The sequence below is a fragment of the Apodemus sylvaticus genome, chromosome 3 (assembly GCF_947179515.1).
Source record: "Apodemus sylvaticus chromosome 3, mApoSyl1.1, whole genome shotgun sequence".
Taxonomy (NCBI): domain Eukaryota; kingdom Metazoa; phylum Chordata; class Mammalia; order Rodentia; family Muridae; genus Apodemus; species Apodemus sylvaticus.
This window is the reverse complement of record NC_067474.1, coordinates 148,637,909-148,660,961: the sequence shown is the minus strand read 5'-3', so window position 1 is coordinate 148,660,961 and position 23,053 is coordinate 148,637,909. Positions and strand designations below refer to the sequence as shown.

The following is a 23,053-nucleotide window of genomic DNA, read 5'->3' as shown; positions in this document are numbered from 1 at the left end:
AAAAAAAAAAAAGCCGTCTCATGGGAGCAGGCTCACCCACAGGCATCTCCTGGTACCCAGCAGGTAACCCGTGCCCACTGAACAGGCTCTCTGCAGCCTCCACAAATCACACCTCTGAGCCATAGTTTACTTCACAGGGGACAGTGAGTTCAGCCTGGGCATTCAGCTTGGGAAGGGTGGGGCTGGGACATGGAGGAGCGCTCTGACTGTTGACACAGTGTTATATGCGCCCCCCGCCCACCCACAGACCCTCGCTCCTAAGGATATACACCAGAGAGACATTTGCAGACTGAGTCCTTGTCTCAGTTCCCTTAGGGATCAGGCATCTCTTTGGTCACCCCATTCTCAGATGGAGAAGCTAAGGTAAAGGCGGCAACTTGGCCCACGTTCACAGTGGGTCCCCGGGATGGAAGGCCGGCAGGGGACTGGGGGTGGGGGACGTGGGGGGGTGGGACTGGTAAGGGCTGGGAGGAAGGAAACTGCTTGGAGGGTCTCTTCCCAATCTAAGCGGCAGTATGTACTGAGTGGTTGGCTGTCCCCTCTCACCGCGCCTATGGCCCTTGGGGAAGGAGACTCTCAGGGTGTGGCCGGCTGACCCTGGGCTGCAGTGGGCTTATAAACCCCGCCCCATCATCCCGGCCACAGTCTCTGACAGCGCTGCCCTTTGTCATTTGTTGCTCAGGCGAGTTTCTTCCTGGTGACAGTGTGACATGCCCAGACCATTCACTTGCTCACAAATGTCCTCAGACCCAGAGTCTTTCTCCCCACCTATCTTAGAACCTCAGTCAGAGCCTTAAGCCTACAGACCTGGTCCGTCCTCGTGCCAACCTGGTCCCCAGGGCCTGGGCTTCTGGTCTTGGGCTCAGGAGCTATGTGCTTCCATTAAAAAGTAGACATAAAGGGAGAGATGAGATGTAAGGTATTAATTTCCACTTCCCATAACACTGGGCACACTCAGTGTGCCATTGGGGCTGCTGATGGCAGCAAGAGGGCATGGCAACTGGTAGGGAAGGCAGAAGACTGCAAGGATTGATGCTGAAGGATGCCTTAGGTAAATCCCAAAGGGCCTCCTGGAGGAGGTGACTTAGGCTGAGCCCTGAGGGCTGAGGAAGATTTAAAGAGCCAGCAGCTGGTAGCCAAGCTAAGCTCACCGCGGGACACCAGCTTCCTTCCCCACAGGCTCCCCCATTCTCTGTCTGGCCATGGGTGTCTTGTCTTTTATGTTGTCTGCCCTGAGAACCAGAGGAGGGTTCAGGCTCCTGGAAGCTGGGGAAACTGAGGCTGAAGAGAGGAGGGATTCACGTAGCCCTGTCTGGGAACTCCTTGTGGCCCGAGCCCGGTGGCTGTGGCTCCTGCGGGTCACCGGCTGCGCCTGGGAGGACCAGGGCTGGTGCTGGGCACGGTCCCCAGCGGAAGGCGCCCGGCCCTGATTGGAACAAGGTGGCGACGCCCCGCCGGCCGCATTGATCTCGCCCGGTGTTCCAGCCGCGGGGCGGGGCCCGCGCTGGGCGCTCTGCCGGCTTTCCCAGGTGTGGGGACACCCCGGGGAAATGGCTTTTCATGTGGTTGTGGCAAAGCCTTGCCACCCAGCATGTGGAGGAGGACGGGGAATCAGGGGCACGCTGGCAGCGGGGAGGAGGGTCTGGAGGTTGGAGACCCACAGTCAGCCAGTGCCAGACCCCGGAGAGGGTCAGGAGACTGGGACAGAGGGGACTGCGACGTCGGGGCTACCGAAAAGCTGTGGGACATTGTGTTCCCTTACTGTCCTATTCCTGCTGTGTGCCACATAGCGTTGGGACTCACCCCCACGTACACACAGGGACACTGCAGCTCCTGTGTTGAGGGATCTGGCTGAGTCAGAGGTTCTTTGTCTTAGTCCTGGGCTGCGGATATAGCTCAGTTGGTGAGGCGCCTAGCATCGGGAAGCTCTGGGCGCAAGCCTCAGCAGCTCCCAGCAAACTAGAGATGGTGGTTCCGGCCTGGAATCTCAGCGCAGGCCGGGGTGGGGTGGAGTAGTGGAGGATCAGAGGTTCAAGGGCTTCCCTCAAAATATACAAAAGAACCCAAGAGCTCCAGGACCAGGTTTTGGATGTGAGACTGACAATTGGTCCACACTGGAGGGAGGGGTTTGGGCAGGATACCCCTGCGTCCAGCTCACTGGAGACACAGGTACACAGAGGGTGTGCTGAAGTGACAGGACACTGAGTGGCCACCTAGGAGGCTGTGGAGGGCTACGGCATGCTACTAATCTTTTTTTTTTTTTAAAGATTTATTTATTTATGTATATGAGTGCGCCATTGCTCTCTTCAGACACACAGGAAGAGGGCATCAGATGGTTGTGAGCCACCATGTGGTTGCTGGGAATTGAACTCAGGACCTCTAGAAGAGCAGTCGGTGGGTGCTCTTAGCCGCTGAGCCATCTCTCCAGCCCGCATGCTACTAATCTTAATGGACATTTTCCTTCTGGTACACAGAAATTTCTAATTAAACAAACTTGTACTACATCTATTTGTATGTGTGTGTGCTCAGGCATGCGTGCAGAGGTCAGAGGACAACTTGCAGGGGCAGGGTTGATTCTCTCCCTCCACTATGTAGGACCTCCTGGGATCAAAGGTCATCAACCTTGGCAACAGGTGCCCTTACCCCCTGAGCTATCCTGTCCACTCCAGTTCTTTTGGAATCTCAAACTCAGATTCCTCATGCTCCCCAGAATCCTCTCTAATCTCGGACGAGCTCTAAGAGGTCTGGCTGGCCCTGGTTGTCAGTAAACACCGCTGGTTTCCTGGAAAGTGAGTTCACTCAGGCTGGCCAGCAACTCAGCAGCGTGGGCTTGTGCAGGGGACAGCGCTAGGGGCAGTGGAGGACAAGGGAGGGTGGGGGTGTCACTGATGGTCTGTCCCTTCCTGATTGGCCTTGATGGGATTCTGTGGACCTTGTATCTCTTTGTCCGGTTCTAAACTGTCCCTCTGCTGCCCCAGTCCACCCACTGAGGTCTTCAGCACGCCAGTCTCCTCTGCTCCCTGCCTCAGGGCCTCTGATGGCCCGCCCGCCCATCCGTCTGTCCATCCGTCTGTCTGTCGGTCTGTCTGTCTGCACAAGTCAATTAAACTCTGCCTGGTCCCTCCTCCTTCGCTGAGCCCTCTACAGGCAGAATCATAATGATGTCTACATACTAATCCCAAGATGTGGGGATAAATCATCTTATAGGGCAGAGGGGGCTTAGCGGATGCCGTGCGGGTGAAGGCTCGGAGGATAGCCTGGGCTACGCAGGTGGGTGTAGGGGCAGTGATGGGAACAGGGAGGCATGGGGAGCAGGCTAGTGAGCTGTGGAGGGCAGCAGGGGAACTGGCATCGGGAGAAGATGGGGCCGATCAGCACTGGATGGGCCGAGGGCTAGAGGCCAGGAGCTAGGGACACGGGACAGAGCAGGGGCAGGACCCAGCAACTATGGCAACCCCACAACATCAGAACAGAGTGTAACTCCATCCTTGGCCCTCGTTGGAACCTCGTTGGGATTTCTGGCCACACTGGACTCATAGACACTCTGGAGAGTGACATGGACTGTCCTGGGTCCCGGCTCCTCTGCAGACATCAGTGCCCTGCGGGCTGCTCTTGCCTCCTGTGTCCTGTGTCACTGGGGGACAAGAGCTCTGTGTTGACTAGAGCCTCCCATGCAGAGCAGATGGAATGTCCCCAGTGCATCAATGTCTCCTCGTTTACCCGAAGTCAGGAACCCCGGCCATCCTGTATTTTACATGGCTCCGCAGTCTGGCTCCCCTGTCTGAGGTAAAACCTGGCTACATACCCGGTCCTCAGCACATGCTCATCTAATGGGTGGCGTGAGTGGACGCTCTAGCACTTAGCCTAGTACCGTGACCACTCCAGCTTCCAGACCACTGCCAGGAAAATGCTGGCATTCGGGAGACCGAGGCAAGAGGATTGTTACGAGTTTGACACCAGCCTTAGCTACATGGTGAAGTGTAGGCCAGTCAGGGCTACGTGGCAAGACCCTGTCTCAGAAAACAAAACAAAAACCAAACTGTCTCTACACCAGGAGCAGTTCTGAGTTCTCTCTAATGGTCCATGGGTAATGGACCTGGTGATACCATTAACCCATCTTCCGGGGGACAAAAGCAAGGGACAGGAGACTCAGCTACAGAGTGGAAGAGCTGGGAAATGCCAAGCACTCAGAGAAGCAGGCTGCTCCAGTCCTGTCTCCCTCCTTACCCTCTTCTCACAGCAGCATCTCGATTAGCCCAAGGGGTCTTCATTTTATGAAGGACCAAACTCCTATTTGTACACCGAAGTCCCATGTGCATTTCCCCTCTTTGTGAAACTACCTCCAACACTCCCCTGGTTCCCTGTCCTGATGTCCTATGAGGACGTGCTGGTGGCCCTTTCCTCTCCAGGCCTGCCATGTCCTGAGGACAGACATGGGTCATTTCCAGCTCTCTGGAAAGGAACAGAGGCTTCCCGGTGTTTTGCAGACCAGGCAAATGAGCGAAGTCTGCCTTTTCCACTCCGGGCCTCGGTTTTAGAGTTCAGAGTCCACAGGAGGGAGAAGAGAATCCTTCACTCCCTCGTCTCTTAAAACAAAACACATATTTTTCTGGGTATGAAAATAATACCTATTCATTAAGGAAAAATTGGAAAATAATAGAATTACAGAGAAGAAAATTAAAACCACCCCAAGTCTGCCACCCAGAACCATGGCTGGCGTCTGCCCTTCGGATGCTCCTTCCTCCTGGTAGCTCGGCTGCCTCCCTCGCCGCGCCCCACCTCCCCCGCCGCGCCCCACCTCCCCTCTTCCCTCAGCTTCTTGGCTTCTTCCTATCATGCTGAGAACATCCAGCGCACACAGTTGGAAATGACTCCACGTCCTGTCACCGAGTTCCTTCCATGATGGTAGCAACTAAAGGCTGCTGAGCTGGGGCCCCCTGACTGGGCCACCATTGTGTTGCCCCAGGCCAACAGTCCAGCTGTGTGGGGTGTCTCTGGGTTTCCATCAGCGTGAGGAACACCCCTTGGATGGAATTGGTCATATCCCTCACCCTGCCACTCTTAGGACAGATTCTGGGACGGGGGTGGCTGGGCCAGGAATGAGTGCCCTGAATACAAGCCCTCCAGCTGTTTCTGAGGTTTCCCCTCAAAGTCCCTCCTGGGCAAGAAGCTGGAGGTACCCTCCCTTTCCCCCAAGAAAAGCCCGTTCACACCCAACAACTCCTGGTTCCATCCAAGGACAAGAACACCCAACACCCATTTTTCCCGTGCTCCATCCAAGCCATGGCAAAAGCTTGTCATTTGTTTCTGAGATGCTCGGCCTTAAGTGGACAGTCACAGGTCACCCCAGGCTTACTATGCTGTGACCTTAGGCTAGACAAAGCTCAGTTTTTAATAACCTACAAAGCTGGCCAGGCACCAGATCCTGGAGATCTGTGTCCTTGGAGGTAGGAGTGGCTGCCTCCTGCCCCATAGCAGAGAACACAGAAACGCTACAGCTGGGCCTTGCCCACAGAGGATTTGCTGAGGCCCATGTCTAGCTGATTCTTTACCACAGGCCGCTGTCGCTGTCGCAGAGAGCTGAGGGACTGGGGGCCTTGTGGTCTGGGTCGCTGAGCTGCTGCTCTGTGACATCTGCTGCTGGCTGTCAGTGGCCACAGTCTTATCTTTGCTGGGAATCTGAGCGAAGCTTTGGCCTGACAGGGAGGGAGACAGATCTTGCCTGGCATCCCCTTCTCCAGCGCCTGGGGAGTTCCTTCCTCCTCACCTCTCACTGGCTCCACGATGGAGTGGAGCGGGCTTGGGTGTAGGTAACAGGGAGAACTTTCCACCGGGTCCCTTCTCTAGATAGACGATTTTTTTTTAGGTCGCCTCACAGGAAGAGGAGGCCAGAAATGAGCTCTGGGGTTGCCCAGGACCCTGGGGACACTTCCTATTTGCATGTCTTTCCCCACCACCCCAAGAGACCTGTGGATTTCACCACACTCCTGAGAGGCTTCCCAGCTCTGGCACAGGAGACCATAGTGGCCGGAAGGTCCCTGGTGTCCCCCTGTGTGAGTGCTGAAGAGCTCAAAGCCCAGAAGGGTATCACCAGCTTCTCTGTAGTCCTCTTGTTTCTCAGAGGACGCCCCCCTGCTCTCCTTATCACATTTGTGTTTAGACAGGAGCTGGGGCAGGTGGCTGGAGTCTCTGAGAGTGTGAGAGGTTTCCTGGTAAGAGAAACAGGTCTAGCACTGCCTGACCCCTTCCCCGCTGCCATAGCCTCTCCATAGCCTCTCTGGGATCCCTAGGTGTGTTGCCCCTACTGTGGCAGGCCTGGCTGCCAAGGTGACTGAAGTGACTGCGCCTGTATGAGGCTGTGTGCATACACACCACACAATAAGTGGGCCCAGGGCCCAGGCCCAAGGCCCAGGGCTCAGCATGCGGGGGATAAGGTAGCTATGGGGTCAAACTTTGGTTGCTATGTTGATCTAGTACAGAGGAGGGCACAGAAGGGAGGGGTTTGGGGAGGGACAGTGCCACAGAAGACAGGGGTGTACCTTGGGACTGTGTGGAAGATGGGAGGGCGGCCAGCCCTGTGCTGTCAGGGCCCCGGGGCAGCTGGATCTGGGGGATGCTTGCTGGGGGAATGGCCTTGCTTGGCCTTTCTTATTATTGTCTGTTTAAACAATGGGGTTCATAAAGAGCGTTAATTGAGCTGCCATCCTACCCACCCGACCCGAGGGACGCGAATCACAAGACTGCAGTGAGAAATGGGGAAATACAGACAAATGACCAAAAATGTCAAAGTCGGAGATCTCATCCCCTGAGAGAACGGTGTGTGTGTGTGTGTGTGTGTGTGTGTGTGTGTGTGAGAGAGAGAGAGAGAGAGAGAGAGAGAGAGAGAGAGAGAGAGAGAGAGGCAGGGGAGGGTAGCGTCCCTGGAACAGGGTTGGACTCTACAGTACTACAACAGTGGCAAAGTCAGTCACGAGGCTCTGTCTGCATCCCTTGCAAGGCCCCTGCAGAGCTCAGCTTTGTCTCTGTTGCTCCGACAACCGACCGTGAGGTGGGTGCTGCTCTCGCTGGATGCAGCAATCAATATTGAGTCAAAGATGGCGGATGTCAGAACTGAGAGGAAACTCAGAATCCGGGGTGGGTGACCATGAGTGAGAATCTACCCGCAGCCCGAGGCTGGGTTGCAGCCGGGGTTCATGCATCCCACTCTGTGTGGTGTGTGCTGTGAAAGAGACAGACATGTCTCTGACACGAAAGCTCAGATGCCACAACCCAGGCCCCAATCATGAAATTAGAGTGGTTTCTTGTCCAGCTGCCACTGCTCCCAACCCCAGCTCCAGTCCCACCACACGTGTTCATAAGGCCTCTCAGAAGCTACCCTCCAGCGCCACAGGTAAAAGTCAGTCAGCAGGCTTTATCACCAGCCCCGTTGTCCACACAGGCAGGGCGGGAAGGGTGGCACCCCCGCTATCCCTGGCCTGCTACTTTAGGCCATGTCCCTGAGCTCCAGGTGCCCTCCGGCCTGGACAGGCTAGAAAGGCCACAGGGGCCTCACTGAACTTGGGCTGTTTGTGGTTGGCCTGCAGAGTTGGCTTAGGGTACCAACCACAGGCCCCCCCCCATATCCCCACACTCTTCCACTCCCCTCCTTTTGTCCCCTGCACCCCAGGCAGGGGGCTGGTGTGGACCTGGGGTTGCACGGAGGTCTGAAGGGTCCTGCAGGCCCCCCAGGAACCATCTAAGCTCACTCTAACTGAAGGCCCTCTCTCTGTGCCTCAGTTTCCCACCTGTCTACCACTTTCTGAGTTCACAGCCAGGTTCCACGGCCTCCTCTTCCAGGCCCTCAGACCCATTCCTCAGGGGACAAACTGTCTCCCACCCCAACCCCCACCCCACCAGTTTGCCCTCCCTACGTGAGTCGTACACTCTAGAGATGTGGAATCATGTGACCAGTGCTCATGGGATCCTGTGAGAACCATAGAATGTTCCTTCGTGTAGGGAAACCCAGGTTTCTGTGTAGCTGCCTTGTCGTGGCGAGGTGTGAATGTTCACAGGGACATCTCTGTGGAACAATCTCTTTGGGCCTTACCATTTATTAAATGGGTTTCATACTAGCATCTCCTCATAGGGCTTACTGAGCAAAGACATGGAAATCACTCACTGTCTGAATCCTGCGACTATTTAAAAGTAGAGCCATCGCCGTTCGTATTTTCTAGAGAGTCAACTTGCAGCTTTTCCTGTGCTCTAAAGAGGCCCCAGTGTCCCTTTCAGAAACAATGGGTTCCAAGGAGCTGGATTGTCTCCCCCCCTCCCCTCCCCCCGGGAGTCTCAAACTGAGAGAAGGAAAAGGCTGAAGCCTGGTGCCAGACCCAAGAAGAATTTGTCCTCTGGAAGCGCGTTTTCACAGTCTGAGGACTCACTGGTCGCCTATCTAGAGAGACCGGAAGCCAGATGGTGATGGGCAGCAAGTGGGCGGGACTATACCTTGACCTGATTTAGCCACGCCCCTCTCGTTCTCTATGTGAACTGAAACCTGTCAGGACCTGACGATGGACTTTTGGGGTCATTGGTTCTCTGTTTGTTCCCCTTCTTAATGTGACCTCATTGAGTAAGTCTCTCTCTCTTTCATCAACTTTCTCTTTAATTGGTCTATTGGGGGTGTGTGGCCGAGCCTAGCTTGTTATAGACGCCAGGACCCTAACAAATTCAGAACGGCAGTGTGGATTTCTGAACGTTGCTTTTGTACTTTCTCCCCTAACACACTCCTGTAACATCCGCTGCTGTTCCTGGCTGGAGCTGGTGGCAGGTGGAGACATTGCAACTTCCCCCTAAAACAGCCTATCCCATGGTTGGCTAGGGTGAACCTTCCAAAGATGCTTACTAGCAACCCAAAGGCTCCGAGTAGCCCAGCAGCACAGCCCTGTGGGATACAGTGCCCCCTGTCTTGCAGACTTTGGGCCCTCTGTCACTATGTGCAGGACCCAATACTCATGTTGCGCACACACAGGGATACCCCGCTTCCACTTCCCGGTCTCTAGGAAACAAGACAGGATTTACAGCTTCTAAAGCAGTTCTAAAGCAGCTTCTAAAGACATAGCAGCTCATGGTGAGGGAAGAGTGGTCCCCACTCACAGACATCATTCGAGGTCCTCCCATCCCTCCTCCACCATCTGACTCCGCCCACATCAGCCAGTGCTCCCCCCACCAAGAGGCACTTTTGAACTTCTTAGGTCTTGGTTTTCTCCCTGCAACACCCAGTGCAGTAAACAGAATCATCAGGAGCTGTCTTCCAAACTGTGAACACATGGCGCACGAGACCTCCCATGGTCTGAGCGAGAAGACAGGAAACGGTTGGGCATGCCTTTAGAAGAATAATTAAAATGAAATTAATAGGGGGCTGGGGAGATGCCTCAGTGGTTAAGAACACGTGCTGCTCTTCCAGAGGACCCACATTCTGTTCCCAGTACCTACGACAGGCAGCAACAGCGGCCTGTTACTCCAGCTCCCGGGGATCTGAGCCTCTGGCCTCCAGGAACACCTGTGCCCGCACACGCAGACTCGGTCACACACCTGTGCACACATTCACACATAGACTCACACACCCGTGCACACACTCAGAGACTCATGCACCTACACATAATTAAAGTAAATAATAAAAGTAAACCTTTAAAATAAAGCTAACAACCCGGCCTCATGACACAGGCATCCCAGGTACTCAGAAAGTTGAGGCAAAAGGATCAAAAATTCAAGGCCAGCCTGGGATATCTCTATCTCTATCTATCTATCTATCTATCTATCTATCTATCTATCTATCTATCTATCTATCCACACACAGAAGGGTTCACAAGGCCAGTCTGGACCATATATACATGCAGACTGAGTTCATCAGGCCAGCCTGGGCTATATATACATGCAGACTGAGTTCATCAGGCCAGCCTGGGCTATATATACATGCAGACTTGGTTCACAGGCTAGCCTTGGCAACTTACTAAGATCCTGTTTTAAAATAAAAAGCAAAAAGGAGACTGGGGCTGCAGCTTGGTGGTAGCATCCCCGGCCAGCATGTATGAGGCCCTGGGTTCAATTCTCAGCACCGCAACAACAAACATGTGAATGAATGAATGAATGAATGAATGTTAAACATCCAGTGTATTTGTTGCACCGGGTTGTGTATGGAGTGTTAAGTGTTTGTATACAACAGTGGTCAGGAGTGGGGTGAGGAGTCACCGGACACTTTCACCAGCATGACCCTGAGACAGGATTCTTCTCAGCCTGTAGGCGTGATGACAGTGAACAGTTTTCCTAAGGTTCTGGGGTGCTCTCTGTGTGGCCTCACACACAGTGGGAAACCACCCCATCGAGCATTCCAGAAGGAAATACACCAAATGACCATGCTTTTGTCTAGGGGTGGCTACAGCCTGCTTTTAAACTCCATGGGGTTTGCGGATGTTTTGTGACTAGAAATGCTATGGGATTGGGGTTGGCTGGACCGTTTGTCCAGACGGTGTCACCAGCTCTGAAATGTGTGGTGCTTGCCCTCACCAGTCTATACCTCTGTGTGTGTGCATGTGTCTGTGTGTGCACGTGCATGTGTTCATCTGTATACATGTTTGTGCGTGCCTGTGGAGGCCAGAAGTCAACCCTGTACATCTTCATTTACCTTCTGCCTTAGTCTCCCCATCTAAGTACTAACCAGACCTGACCCTGCTTAGCTTTTGGGATCATACAAGATCGAGTGCGTCCAGGGTGGTGTGGTCACAAACTACCTTAGTTTCTGAGACAGGGTCTTCCAGGGAATCTAGGGCTGGCCAGTTGGATTACACTGTCCCAGGAATCCCCCTGTCTCCTCTTCCTCAGTGTTCGGATTATAGGTGAGTGCGGTCAGGTCTGGCTTTTCTGTGGGGTCTGGGAATCCAGGCTTAGGGTCTTGTGCACAAGCGTGCCCAGAACTATAGGTTCTGCTGATCCACCTATAGGCATTTTACCAAAAAAGTTGTCTCCCAGCCCCGTTTATTCACTAATCAGTTGTGTACCGTGTGCACTATGAGACTACAGCAGCAACAGGGCAGTGAGGAAGGCAGCCAGGTTTCTCAGGCCCAGGGTCCCTCAAAAAGAGGGCCTTTGGCCCTGGCTTCATGTTCTGAAATCGTGTTAGCTTGCTTTTTATTTAAAACATATTTGTAAATGGTGTGTGTGTGTGTGTGTGTGTGTGTGTGTGTCTATTCATGAGCACAGGTGTCTGCAGCAGCCAGAGGTGCTGGACTGACCAGAGCTGCAGTTCCAGGAAGATGTGGGTCGCCTGAGGTGGGTGGTAGGTCTTGAACTCAGGTCCTCTGGAAAGAGCAGTATACCCACAAAGCCATCTCTCCTGTTCCTTGTTTTCGTTGTTTCGAGATAGGGTTTTAGGTAGTTCAGGCAAGCTTCAAAAATCTTGATCTTCCTGCCTGTCCAAGCCCACAGCATTTCCAGTCACAAACGCCTACAAAACCCACAGAGTGTGGGGTTACAGATCTGTGCCGTCATGAGTGGCTGTCCCTGAAAATCCTTCCTGCCCCTGTGTGTGTGTCACAGTGTGTGTATCACAATGTGTATGTGTGTCACAGTGTGTCACAATGTGTGTGTATCACAGTGTGTGCCACAACGTGTGTGTCACAGTGTGTGTGCCACAGTGTGTGTGTGCCACAGTGTGCGTCACAATGTGTGTGTATCATAATGTGTGTGTATCACAGTGTGTGTCTCAATGTATGTGTGTGTGTCTCAATGTGTGTGTGCGTGTCTCAATGTGTGTGTGTTTGTGTGTAACCATGTGTGTGTAGAGGACAACCTAGGGGGTTGGTCCTCAACCACCTAGTTTGACACAGGTATTTTGTTCTGCTGTGTGGGCCAGGCTACGTGGCCTGTGAACCCCAGGATTTCTTCTCTCTGCCTCCCATCTTGCTGTAGAGGCTCTGGCTGTGTAGACGCACACAAGCGTGCCTGGCTTTCCATGGGCTCTGGCGATCCGGACTCGGAACCTCACGCTTCTAGAGCAGATGATATTCAGTTACTTCGCCATCTCTCGCCTCCATCCTGAAAGACTTAATGCATTTTGAATGCGTGTCCTGCATCTTCATTTCGCATTGCGTTCTGAAAATATCACTTGACTGTCTGGGTCCCTGGGGTGTCCCCGAGCTAGGTCTCATTTTGGCTGATTGGAATCTCTGACCTTGTCCTGGGCAGACCACAGACTCGGCCATCCCTGGCACAGTCTACACGTCTGAGAAGCAGTGTACTTTGGGTATCTCGCTGTGTGTCTAGAGAGGGATAAAAATAGGGGGCCTGAGCAGCTTGGGAGCCCCATGGTCTCACCACACTCAGGCATGCATGCACACACATGTGGAACGTATCTTCACTGTGCACATCTGCACGGGCCTCGTTCAGGGAACTGCCTTTGTGTCACGAGATGTGGGGTAGCCACCACTGCCCAGCCTGCACTCGGCCCACACTCCACCTGCCTTGAAGTCATGCCCAGCCCTCACAGCTGGCTGTCGTCTCCTTCCTTGCTCCTCTCTCGTGTCTTCTCCTCAGGACACACAAGCTCCCATGCCCAGGAACTCCTCCGTGTGACCCTTTCATTCCTTTGGCCCCACATGTTCCGACATCTTTATCCCCCCAGACGGGCCTGCTAGGGACCTGGTTCTGACTCCACCTTCCTCAGGAACATTCTGGAAGTCTCTGAACAGGGCTGGGAATGAGCAGGGGGAGTTCTGTGGCGGCGGTGCATCTGGGCCGTAAGGAAGAGGAGACGTGGCCCAGGTCAGAGGTGGCTTTCTTGTCACACAGACCTTGTCATTTGCAAGTCATGGCTTCTTGCTGAGCTTTGGTTTTGCCAGCTGTGACATGGTGCGACTTCTTGTGGAGGATGAAGCCTGACTCCTACAAAACCACCATAGTGTCTGGCACACAGGAAGTGGCCAACAGGTGCAGCCCCCGCCCCCCTTTGCTCTTTCCTTTGGCTTTGCTGGAAGCAGGCCCCACCAACTCTCAAGGTCTGGGAGCATTTGGAACTCATTCATGATGCCCATTCCACTACAATGAAGACTCAGTGTGCTCATAAACATCTATAGAGGTCCCGGGAGACTGAGTCAGGGCTGTTGGAGATCTAAGTGGGGCTGTAGCAGGCTCTTAGGGTCCCAGAAGGCTTGGGTAAGGACTACCTCCCTTCCAGGCCTTGCTTCTTCCATCTGCAAACTGTGTGGGTGTTGGGGGGTGGATATCAGCCCCAGGAAGACAAATACAGTTGCCTGCTGTGTTCACTCCTGCATGCTTACGTGCAGTAGACCAGCAGTGCTCAACCTGTGTGTGATGCTCCCTTTAGGGGTTGCATATCAGATATTTACATTATGACTCACAGCAGGAGCAGAATCACAGTGATAAGCTAGTATCAAAATAATTTTACCGTTGGGTGGGGGTGACCGCAACATAAGAAGAACTGTCTTAAACATGGCAGCTTTAGGAAGGTAGAGAACCACTGCAGTAGCACCACCAGAGGGGTCAGTAGTACTTACAAAAGAGGAGAAAGAGACAACGGGGCTCTACCCAGGCAAGGGGAGATCCTGCCTACACTAGCTAAGAGGCCAGAGCCTGAGGGAAAGCAGCAGGGCCCCAGCAGGCCAAAGCTTGCTTGCTTTCTTTGGAAATGCAAACCAGGGTTTTCTTCCTACGCTCTAAGTACCATAGGCTCCACATTGAGAAGGTCCCCCAAAGCCTCTGGACTCCTAGGGCTCCGTTCGTTCCGGTGGCTGGAGCTGCGGCTGACATTTTATCTTCGTTAGTTTCTGCCCGAAGATGGCCTTATGTGGCTTCCTTTCCTTTGCCGAAGGGACTTGGCTTCATGTAGAGAGCAGGGCCAGGCAGATGTCAGGGTTTCCCCACAGGCCCTACTCACCCGCAAGGAACTCTGCTCTCCACCTGCACACTCTAGACCTGTAATTCTTCCTAAGACGCTCTGAATCTAAATCAATGCTTCTTCCCAGCAGGACCCCAAAGCCTCCGGGGCTGAGTGGACAGGGCCAGCACCCAAGGGAGACCAAGAGGAGATCCTCCAAGGGGCAGTGACCATCATGCCGGGAAGAGGTGAGTTTGGGGTGCTAAGGAAGCTCTCCTCTACTCTGCCCCTCCCTTCATTCTTCCCTTTCCTTTGGGGTCTTCGAGGCCCCCTTCACCCCAACATCTGCTGCCTCTCACATTAGCCACTCCCTCTTCTCGGCAGATGTAAAGGGGCCAGATGTTGACCGACAGATGTTCAGGTGGGAGACAAGAAAGAACCTGCGCCAGTCACAGTCCAACGGCAGCGGAGCGCTGGCCGGAGTCGAGGCTCCCATGGTCCATGTTTGGGTGCGCGGTACTGACCATGGCAACCTCAAAAATTGTAACTTATACGCATCTCTCCTCTCCGCCCACACGCAAGTCTGAGCCTTGTGCCAAAAATGCCTTTCCCAGACTTAAAAGAAAACCCCAAAGAGGAACCTAAACCTCTGGGCCGCCAGCACCCCACAGGCTGGGAGAGTTCTGGCTTGGTGTTCAGAGAAAAACCAGCCAGCCGAGGGGAAGTGGAGGGCACAGCGCTGCAGTGCCCGCTCGTCCTCCCTCAGTCACCACCCTCAGGTCCCTTCCACCCCACCCATCCCCCACCCCATCAAGGGAGAGCCCACACCCACTCCCTGAAACTCTCTTTGGATGCTTTAAGAGAGGGGGTGACGACAACAGGCACCCCAATTCTTGGGAAACGAGGCTCTTGAAAGGGGTGGCCTTGAAGCTGGGTCTTGAGGAGAGAGGCACGGCTCCTACCTTCTGTCAGCTCGGAGCCTTTGTTCCCCCGTTTGCTGGAAGAGGAAGAATATGAATTCATAATACTTTTTGGCATTGATGAAGGCTTTGGCCTTCGGGCTCCGTACTGACCTCAGCCTCTCCCTAGGCCATACAAACAGCCTTCGGAGGGCGCTGTTCATTTCTCCCTTTTTACAGAGAGAACAAGCACAGAGAGGTGAGACGCTTCTTTCTAGGATGCACAGCAAAGGCGTGGCTACAGCCCGGTACACATGGCTGGATGGTGCGCCGTGCCCTCCCCAGGCCCGTGTGCAAAGCGCCTTGCAGCCTTTCTGAGCTGCCCAGCCCTCCCTAGGAAGGCAGGAGCATATGCTGGAGAATGAGCAAGCTGGAGGCTCCAGGCGGGAGGGAGGCCAGCGTGTGGCAAACACTCTCAGCCTGCACGGTGCTCTGGGGGTCGAAGCACATTCGCAGCCCCAACACCCCTCTATACAATGGGGAAATCTCCTCTTTGAAATTCTGTCTCTGTTTTTCTCTCTTGTCTGACTCTCATTATCCCTCTCTTCCCCTCTCTTTTCCCCTTTCTCTGTCTGCTCTGTCTGTCTCTGTCTCTCTGACTCTGTCTCATTCTTCCTCTTCCCTCCCCTCTCTTCCTCTTTGTCTGTCTGTCTCTTCCAGTCTGTCTGTCTGTCTCTCTTTGTCTGATGTTGTCTCTGTCATTCTCTCTCCCCCTCTCTTTTTCCCTTTCTCTGTCAGTCTCTTTCTCATTTTTTGAGACAGTCTTAAATATCTCAGGCTGACTTTGAACTTGCCACTAGAAGGGAGCGATGACCTTAAATGCCCGATCCTCCTGCCTCCATCTCCCGAGTGCCTACGCTCAGCTTGATGCGGTGCTGAAAATCGAACCCAGACCTCACACGCAGTAAGCGAGCACTCTACTAGCTGAACCACGTTCCCAGCCCCAACCTCCTCTGTACAACTGGCAAAACTGAGGTTCGAGGGAGCCCACAGATTAACACGCCCGAGTCACTAGCTGCTAAGTAGCTTCAAGCCATGAGCCCCGAGCTAAATGCAAGGTGGGCAGCGACTCCCCTGGGTGTTAAGGGGGAAAAAACCCACAAACCAAAGCTGGTTCCCCTGGAGCCAAGCCGAAGCTTTCACAGGCCCAAGCGCCTCCTTGGAGCGCTGGTTCTTCCTCTAAGAAATAAGGCGGCTGCTGCCTTCTGCTCACGCCATCTTTCCCTGCAATGACTTGTTACTGAGGTGCTGGTCTCAGTTCTTGTCCTGAGTGCTGAAGGCAAGACCCAGTTCCTCCTGCCCTGTCTCTCCACTCCACCATGAATAGCACCCAGGGCCCTTCCCCACGAGCTGCTGGTTCAAGGCCCTCGCTGGGGCCCAAATAACACATCCAGGCTCTGAAGCTTTTCCTTCCCTCTTTTCCTTCCTTCCTCCCTTATCTGGAAACGACTCAAGAAGTCCTGACACTGGCTCTGTGAACTGAGGCTCAGATCACCAAGGTCCTGGTCTGTTGCAGGTGTTCTTGGAGGGACTCCTGGCAGTGGGTGATGGAGATGAAGGCCAGGCTAGGATGTAGCTCAGCAGTAGCACACTTATCTGGAATGCCTAGAGCTCTAGGTTTAATACACACACACACACACACACACATGCATACACACATACACATACACACACATACACACACATACACACACACATACACATACATACACACACATACACACACATACACACACATACACACACATACACACACATACACACACACATACACACACACATACACACACACACACATACACACATACACACACACACACACACACATACACACCTCACTAAGCACAGGTCTCCAGATGGCACAAAACCAGACATGTACAGCAATCAGTAAGAGTAGAAGCACAAGGGTGACGCATACAGCTACAGCCGTGTGATTTTTGATGAAGAAGCCAAAATGCACATTGTAATAAAGAGCGTTTTTTAACAGACAATGCTAGGAAGATCGGGTTCCCCCAGGATGGATAACAAAGACAGGTGCTTATCCCCACCCTTTACAGGAAGAACTCCAAACGGGTCAAAGAATTTCTTTGAGGGTTTATTTATTTTTTATATCACATGTGTGAGGGTTTGCATGCCTACGTATGTATCTGCACCTCATGCATGCAGTGCCTGTGGAGGTCAGAAGAGGGCGCTAGACACCCTGGAACTGGAGTTTTAGATGGTTGTGAGCCTCTGTGTGCAGGCTGGGAATCAAACCTGTGCTGTCTGGAAGAGCAGCCAGTGCTCGTAACCTCCCAGCCATGTCCCTGACCCTGGGTCAGAGATCTTAATGTCAGACCTTAGACTCTGACTCTGCTGGAAGAAAAAGTAAGGAAAACACTTCCAGATACAGGCTGCCTTTCTGAGTGGAATTCTCATTCAGGCAATTAAGGCCAACAATTGACAAATAGGACCTTGTGGGATTAAAGATGAAAAGGTTCCGTAGAGCAAAAGGAGCCACCCACACAAGCAACAGCTTACAGAATGGTAGAACTTGTGTGCTTTCTCTGTACCTGACCAATTAGTATCTAGAATATACAAACAACATCAACAAAATGAGCAGACAGTTCTCCAAAGATGAAATGCAAACGGGCAATAAATTTTTGAAAAGCTAGCTTCCCCAGCGTAAGACAACCAAACCACACTGCATGCAACTCCTCCCCCCCACCCCCCAAGTCAGAACGACGGGCATCAAGAAAGCCAGCCAGTGCTGGCGAGGCAGACGGGGCCGTTCTGTGCCGCTGGTCGGAAGCGGAGCTTGCCACAGTGCCAGTCAACTAGAGCATTTTCAAGAAACTAGAAATAGCTGGGTGTGGTGGCTCACACCTCGACTCCCGGGATTTTGAAGGCAGAAGCAGGCAGATATCATTACTTTGAAGCCAGCCTTGTCTACAGAGTCAGGTCAGCCATGGTCATAATGAGACCCCGTCTCAAACAGTGATCAAACAACTCTACAAATAGAATTTCCACACGATCCAGATGACCTCCTGGGTGGTCACTCAAAGGAATCTCAGTGCAGCACTCGAGGACAAAGGAAAGTGTATGTGTGTGTGCATGAGTGCATGAGTGCAGTGTGCATGAGTGTGTGTGTGTGTGTACTATATGTATTATGTATGTATACACGTGTGTGTATATATATGGATATATATATATATATATATACACACACACACATATATATGTGTGTGTGTGTATATATATGAGTTTTTTCATTAATAAAGAAGAATTCAGACCTGTCACATGCAGGAGAATGGAGTAGCCACAGAGAATCACACTGAGCAGATTAAGTCACCTTCAGAAGTATAAGAGGCATGTTTTCCCTCATTTGTACATACTAGATTTTATATAAACACCTAAAAATTATGTATGTATATATGACAAGAAAGCGGAAGTGAAACTGTCCGGGGGCCAGGGGACCAAGTGGAGAGGGAGGGGCAAGCAGGGACGGGGAGGGGGATGCGGAGAAAAATGTTCCAAATATAACATATGCATCCGTCGATATTTTAAAAAAATTAATTTAAGAACTTTTATATTTAAAAAAATTTAAAAAGAGGGCCTACCAATGGCAGGTTCCTAGGAGTTGGGGTTAAGAGCTGGCCTTCTGGATGCTGTACTGAACCCCCAGGTTCAGGGTTGTCTCCCCGCCTCTCAGAAGGCCAGGTCTGCTAGATGCTAGACGTTCTTCTCAGACATTGCTCTCTTCTTGTCTTACAGAGTCTCCTGAAGGTCATGTTTTCAGGCCCGTCCCCCTCAGGTAACCAAGCAAGCGCCAGCTTTGATGTGGCCACCTCAAGGCCCTGCCGTCAATGGGCCCACTATCTGACCTGCAGGGCCGCCAGGGGCCGCCGGTTGGCTGTAGTGGGTGCGGACGAGGCCTGGATACACAGTCCCACTGTGTGGGGCCAGCTCACACACACCCAGACCCTGTGGGCAGTGAGGGGCTACTAGGAACTTCTTTCCAGCCTGGGGGGTGGGGTGAGACAGACAGGGTGGTTTGAGGAGATGGTTTGTAGGGAGGCCTTAGGAGCCGCCCTCCAAGAGGCCTGGTGGACACGGCGCCATGGTGGGTGGGGGAAAGACTGGAGGTCAGTCATCTCCCGCCAAGCTCAGTGGAGGAGAAGGCCATGGGGTCAAATGCTCAGGGCAAGCAGCTGCCAGGATGGGCTGTCACTGGGGGGGCTCCTTGGGCTTTGAGATATTGGGTGCTAAATCCCCCCAAATTGCCCTGTTGTTAGCTGCAGGCTAAAGCTTCAGAAAGGACAAAGACCTTTGTCCTGCTTTCTCCCTATCCGGTGCCATCCAAGTCAGGCAACTTAGGCTCCCCATGACCCGACCCATTTTGTCAGCAATGGGCCACAGAGGACTCCCTGTGCCTAAGAGTCCGGTTCCCAGTTCTCTCCGATGTCCGAGCTGCCATAGGCCCCAGCGGGGCCCTCTGCTCATCTGGTTCTGTCCGTAGTCCCAGAAGATTAGTGATGCCACCATCTCCAGCAGAAAAGGGAAACTGAGGCACAGGGTGGTGAAGGACCTCCCTATGAGCTAGGAGAGGCAGCATATAGGCTTCAACTAGAAAGTCCATCTCCAGAACCTAAGCTTGGCCAGCTTTTGTGGAATGGCTGAATTAGCAAGCCAAACCTATCTCTGTACAGGGCGCCCCTAGATCTGCATGCAAGCAGGGTCACCTACTTCTTTAGATCTCAACCCCCACCCCAAAGGCCTCTCTTGCCATCTGTGTGTTTGGGAGAGAGGTTCTGCCTGCGAACGAGCAATGCCGGCTACCTGCAGCTTGGAGGTGTCTTAATGTAAAGAAGGGCCTTGGGTTGCCGGCCCCAGCAGAGCTTAAGATGGCCGCTTGGACCCCATCCCCTCATTCTCTCCTTGGCCTCTGTTGCAGGGTGGGCTCCTTTCCTCCAAGGAAACCCATGGGGTCTCCTGGGACCAGTGAAGGGCCTGATTCGAGGGCAGGATCGAGAAAACATGAAGCGGGGTCTGGGCAGCTTCTGGAAAGTTCCATGCAAGCCCTGTCTGACTCTGAGGAGGCCCAGCTGTCTGTCCCCTGTTGCCTCCACACGTCAGCTGAGCATCGGTGTTCAGAGGCAGGAAGGGCATGGAGAGATGGGTGCCAGAGGAAACAGACATGAAGTTATTATTCTCTTCTGGTCTGGGGGACTCAGGGCTCCCTGACAGCGCAGGGGACCGACCTACCCTGGGTGGGGACAGGGACACACAGGGGTTGGAGTCAGCCTGTGCTCAGAGCACAAACTAACTCACACGTCCTCTTTTACCATGAAAGCGTGGCACTCAGAGACATCAAGTGCCTTGCTTGGCGTCACACAGCACATGGGCGTCGTCAGAAGACTGGGCTTTCTGCCAGCACTGCCCTAGTCAGTGTGGGTGAAAATCCAGACCCAAACCCAACACACGCTGATTCCACAGTCTGAGACGGGAATCTGGAACATGGCATTTTCAAGCTCTCTAGGAGTGGGGCTAGGGCCTCGCTGAGGGAGTGAGGAGGGGAAGTGGAGAGGCTGTGGGAGAGCCGAGACAGAGGAATATCTATTGCAACACTCCTAAGGTGAAGCATCCCGAGAGACAGCGTGTGTGAGCACAATGGTGCGGGGGTTCATGACCTGAACAGAAATCCTTGGAGGTCCGTGACCCCGGCTGGAAATGATGACAATTTCCCCTCCGTTAGCAACCCTGAGACAACTTTTAGCATCTTTTTTCCACCATGATGGTATCACTAACAGAATCCACAGGTTGTGTTTGGTCTCGGGAGGGTCATGGAAGATGACCCTTTATATCTATCGTCAGCACTTCCCCCCTCACCCCAGGAATTACACTAGGTTTTCGATCCACAGGGAGGATCGCTGTCACTCAGGTGTCTCCAGAGAGGCCCGAGGTCACAATTCACAAGCCGGCCTTAATATATTGGAAACCGTTCCCCTAGCACTGGTGCCCTCCAAAATCCCTTTGAATATGTTTTGTCTTTAATAGTGAGATTTAAGGAGTTACAGGTTTCCCGAGAGTCCAGGATAGTGTGTGGCTCCTGGGGACCCGGAGGCTGGAGCTGTGGGGCTTCTGAGTCAGAGAGCGGAGCAGGGAGAGAGATACGAGACAAGGCAGGATATCTCTTTGGGATCTCCAGGCTGCCCGGTGACTCCAGCCTCCCAGGTACCTTCCACCTGATGATCAGGGGTCAGCCACTCTGCCACGTGACCTCTTTCTTCTTGGGCCAGAGATGCTATGGCTCCTTTCTCCTCCGGCTGCCTCGTCCAGGACTTTGGGTCAGTACTCCCATCTAAGGCTGCCGGCACTAGCTAGCCCTGTCTTCTACAGTTCCTTTGTTTTAAGTTCAACGTCTCCATCTTGCTCACAGAGGGCAAGTGGTTTTTATAAACTCTTATTTTCTTGCCGAGCAATTACTTTGAACTAATACCGGAGACTACAAAGGGTGCATATATAGTACAACGGCGGTGACTGGAAGTTACAGGACCCGGAGCAGCCATGCATCACAGTCACAGCCAGGTTTGGAGGGTACATCCCTTCTCTCGTGGTTCAATTCTGATCTAAGCGCACAACCTGCCTCGGGCTTCCCAGGTCATCAGGAAAGAGATGCACCTTCTTAAACAAGCTCTTGCCACACAGACCCAAAGGTGTCCCAAACCCCCTGGAAGCAAGGGTTGAGCACTCCTATGGTCACAGCTGACCACGGCAGACCTCTATGTCATATCTGGCCACTTCAACTCAAAACAGGCACTGTCTCCCAATTCTCCCAATATTCTAGAATATTCTCCAGAGGAGCGAGTCCCTTGAACGGCTCAAAGTAATGCTCCCTGCACAGCTCAGACAACAGAACACCACAGCTAGAGGGAACGCATCGGAGGCAGAGACGTTAGTGGCCTGTGTCGGGTCATTTGTCGAGGCTGGTACAGCTGTGTGGCTGAAGCTTGGGGACCGGGGCCCCCTGATCTCAGGTGACAGCCCTGTGGGCTCCTGCTAAGGAGAAAGAACGTGGCTGAGGTCTGAGAAGCCAGCGTAATGCAAAGGCCAGAGGCAGGGCAGGTCTCTCTGGAGTTCAGCCTAAAGCAGAGGCGTCACGTCAGACATCTTGGTCCCATCCTTTCTGACGGACACATCCCAGAGTCCTGGGTCCTTCTGTGCCATGAATAAAGACAAAAGCCACCCCCAAACACCTTCCTCTGTGGCCAATACTTCAGACTTTCCCAGGACAGTATCCACCCATGTCGAGATTCTCATAGAGGCCCGTGGGTCCTTTCTCCACCCTTTGTCCCCATCGTCCCAGGAGTGCACAGAGAATACTGGGGGTACTGCTCAAAACCTTTAGGTCCAGGGCACAGCCCTGACCCTGCCTGCCTCTAGTGGGTCGTCCAGAGACATCTGACCTCTGTCTGTTTGAGCCTTGGTCTGGGCAGATTATTCAGGGGCTCTGTGGGGGGAGGCAGGAACCAGAGGGTCACACTCTTGCCTTTTCTCTCCATCCCAGAACCCTCTGAGGTCTATAGGTGGCCACTGCCACTGTCACACACTTGACCAGCTGAGAATCAAAGTCACACCACGATGCTCATACCAGGAGACCACGGAGGCCACCAGTCCCTCTCCCCACTTAAGTTCTCAGAGGCTAACCATGGAGGTGGCCGGAGCAGCGGTCTGAGAACATTGCAGCTCTCCACTGGAGCTGGGCAGCTCCCTGCCTTCGCCATCGGCACTTACCTCGTATGAAGGTCGGTGTGTAGTTGGGGAAGGAGTCGAAGATGCTGTTAGAGGCCATGTCCCAGGCTGACAGTGGCGAGGACTCGGCCTCAGGGGGTTGGGTTCAGACCCACTTGGTTGGCTGCTGTTTTGTTCTATATTTTTTTTCAAGTTGCTTTCGAAAATAAAAAAAAGAGGGGGAGGTGTTGCCTTTAAAAAAAAAAAGTTTAGTTTCTTTTTTTCTTCCCCTGCTGCTACGAAAAAGAAAAAAGGAAAAGAAAGAAAAAAATGGGGAAAGAACGCGAGAGTGTCTGTGGGCGAGAGAGAAGAAAATCTCCAAGGAAAGAAAGTTTCGGTTTGTACCCAAGAATTTGGCTTCCCAGTCCCACAGGAATGTCTAGCCACAAATTTTCAACAGCACTATGTGCAGAGTATCATTAAATGGTGGGAAGGGGTTCTGGGTAGCCAGGGCGGAGGA

General features: G+C 53.1%; 1 protein-coding gene across 1 annotated transcript in view; it reads right to left on the bottom strand.

Annotated features, from left to right (window-relative positions):
- Window positions 1–22,781, bottom strand: part of Runx3 (RUNX family transcription factor 3) — a 59,344-nt gene extending 36,563 nt beyond the window's left edge. The window contains exon 1 of the mRNA XM_052177718.1: window positions 22,597–22,781. Within this exon, the coding sequence (XP_052033678.1) occupies window positions 22,597–22,654 (58 nt within the window). The 5' untranslated portion in view covers window positions 22,655–22,781. The remainder of the gene's footprint in view (window positions 1–22,596) is intronic.
- Between the last annotated feature and the right edge of the window lie 272 nt (window positions 22,782–23,053).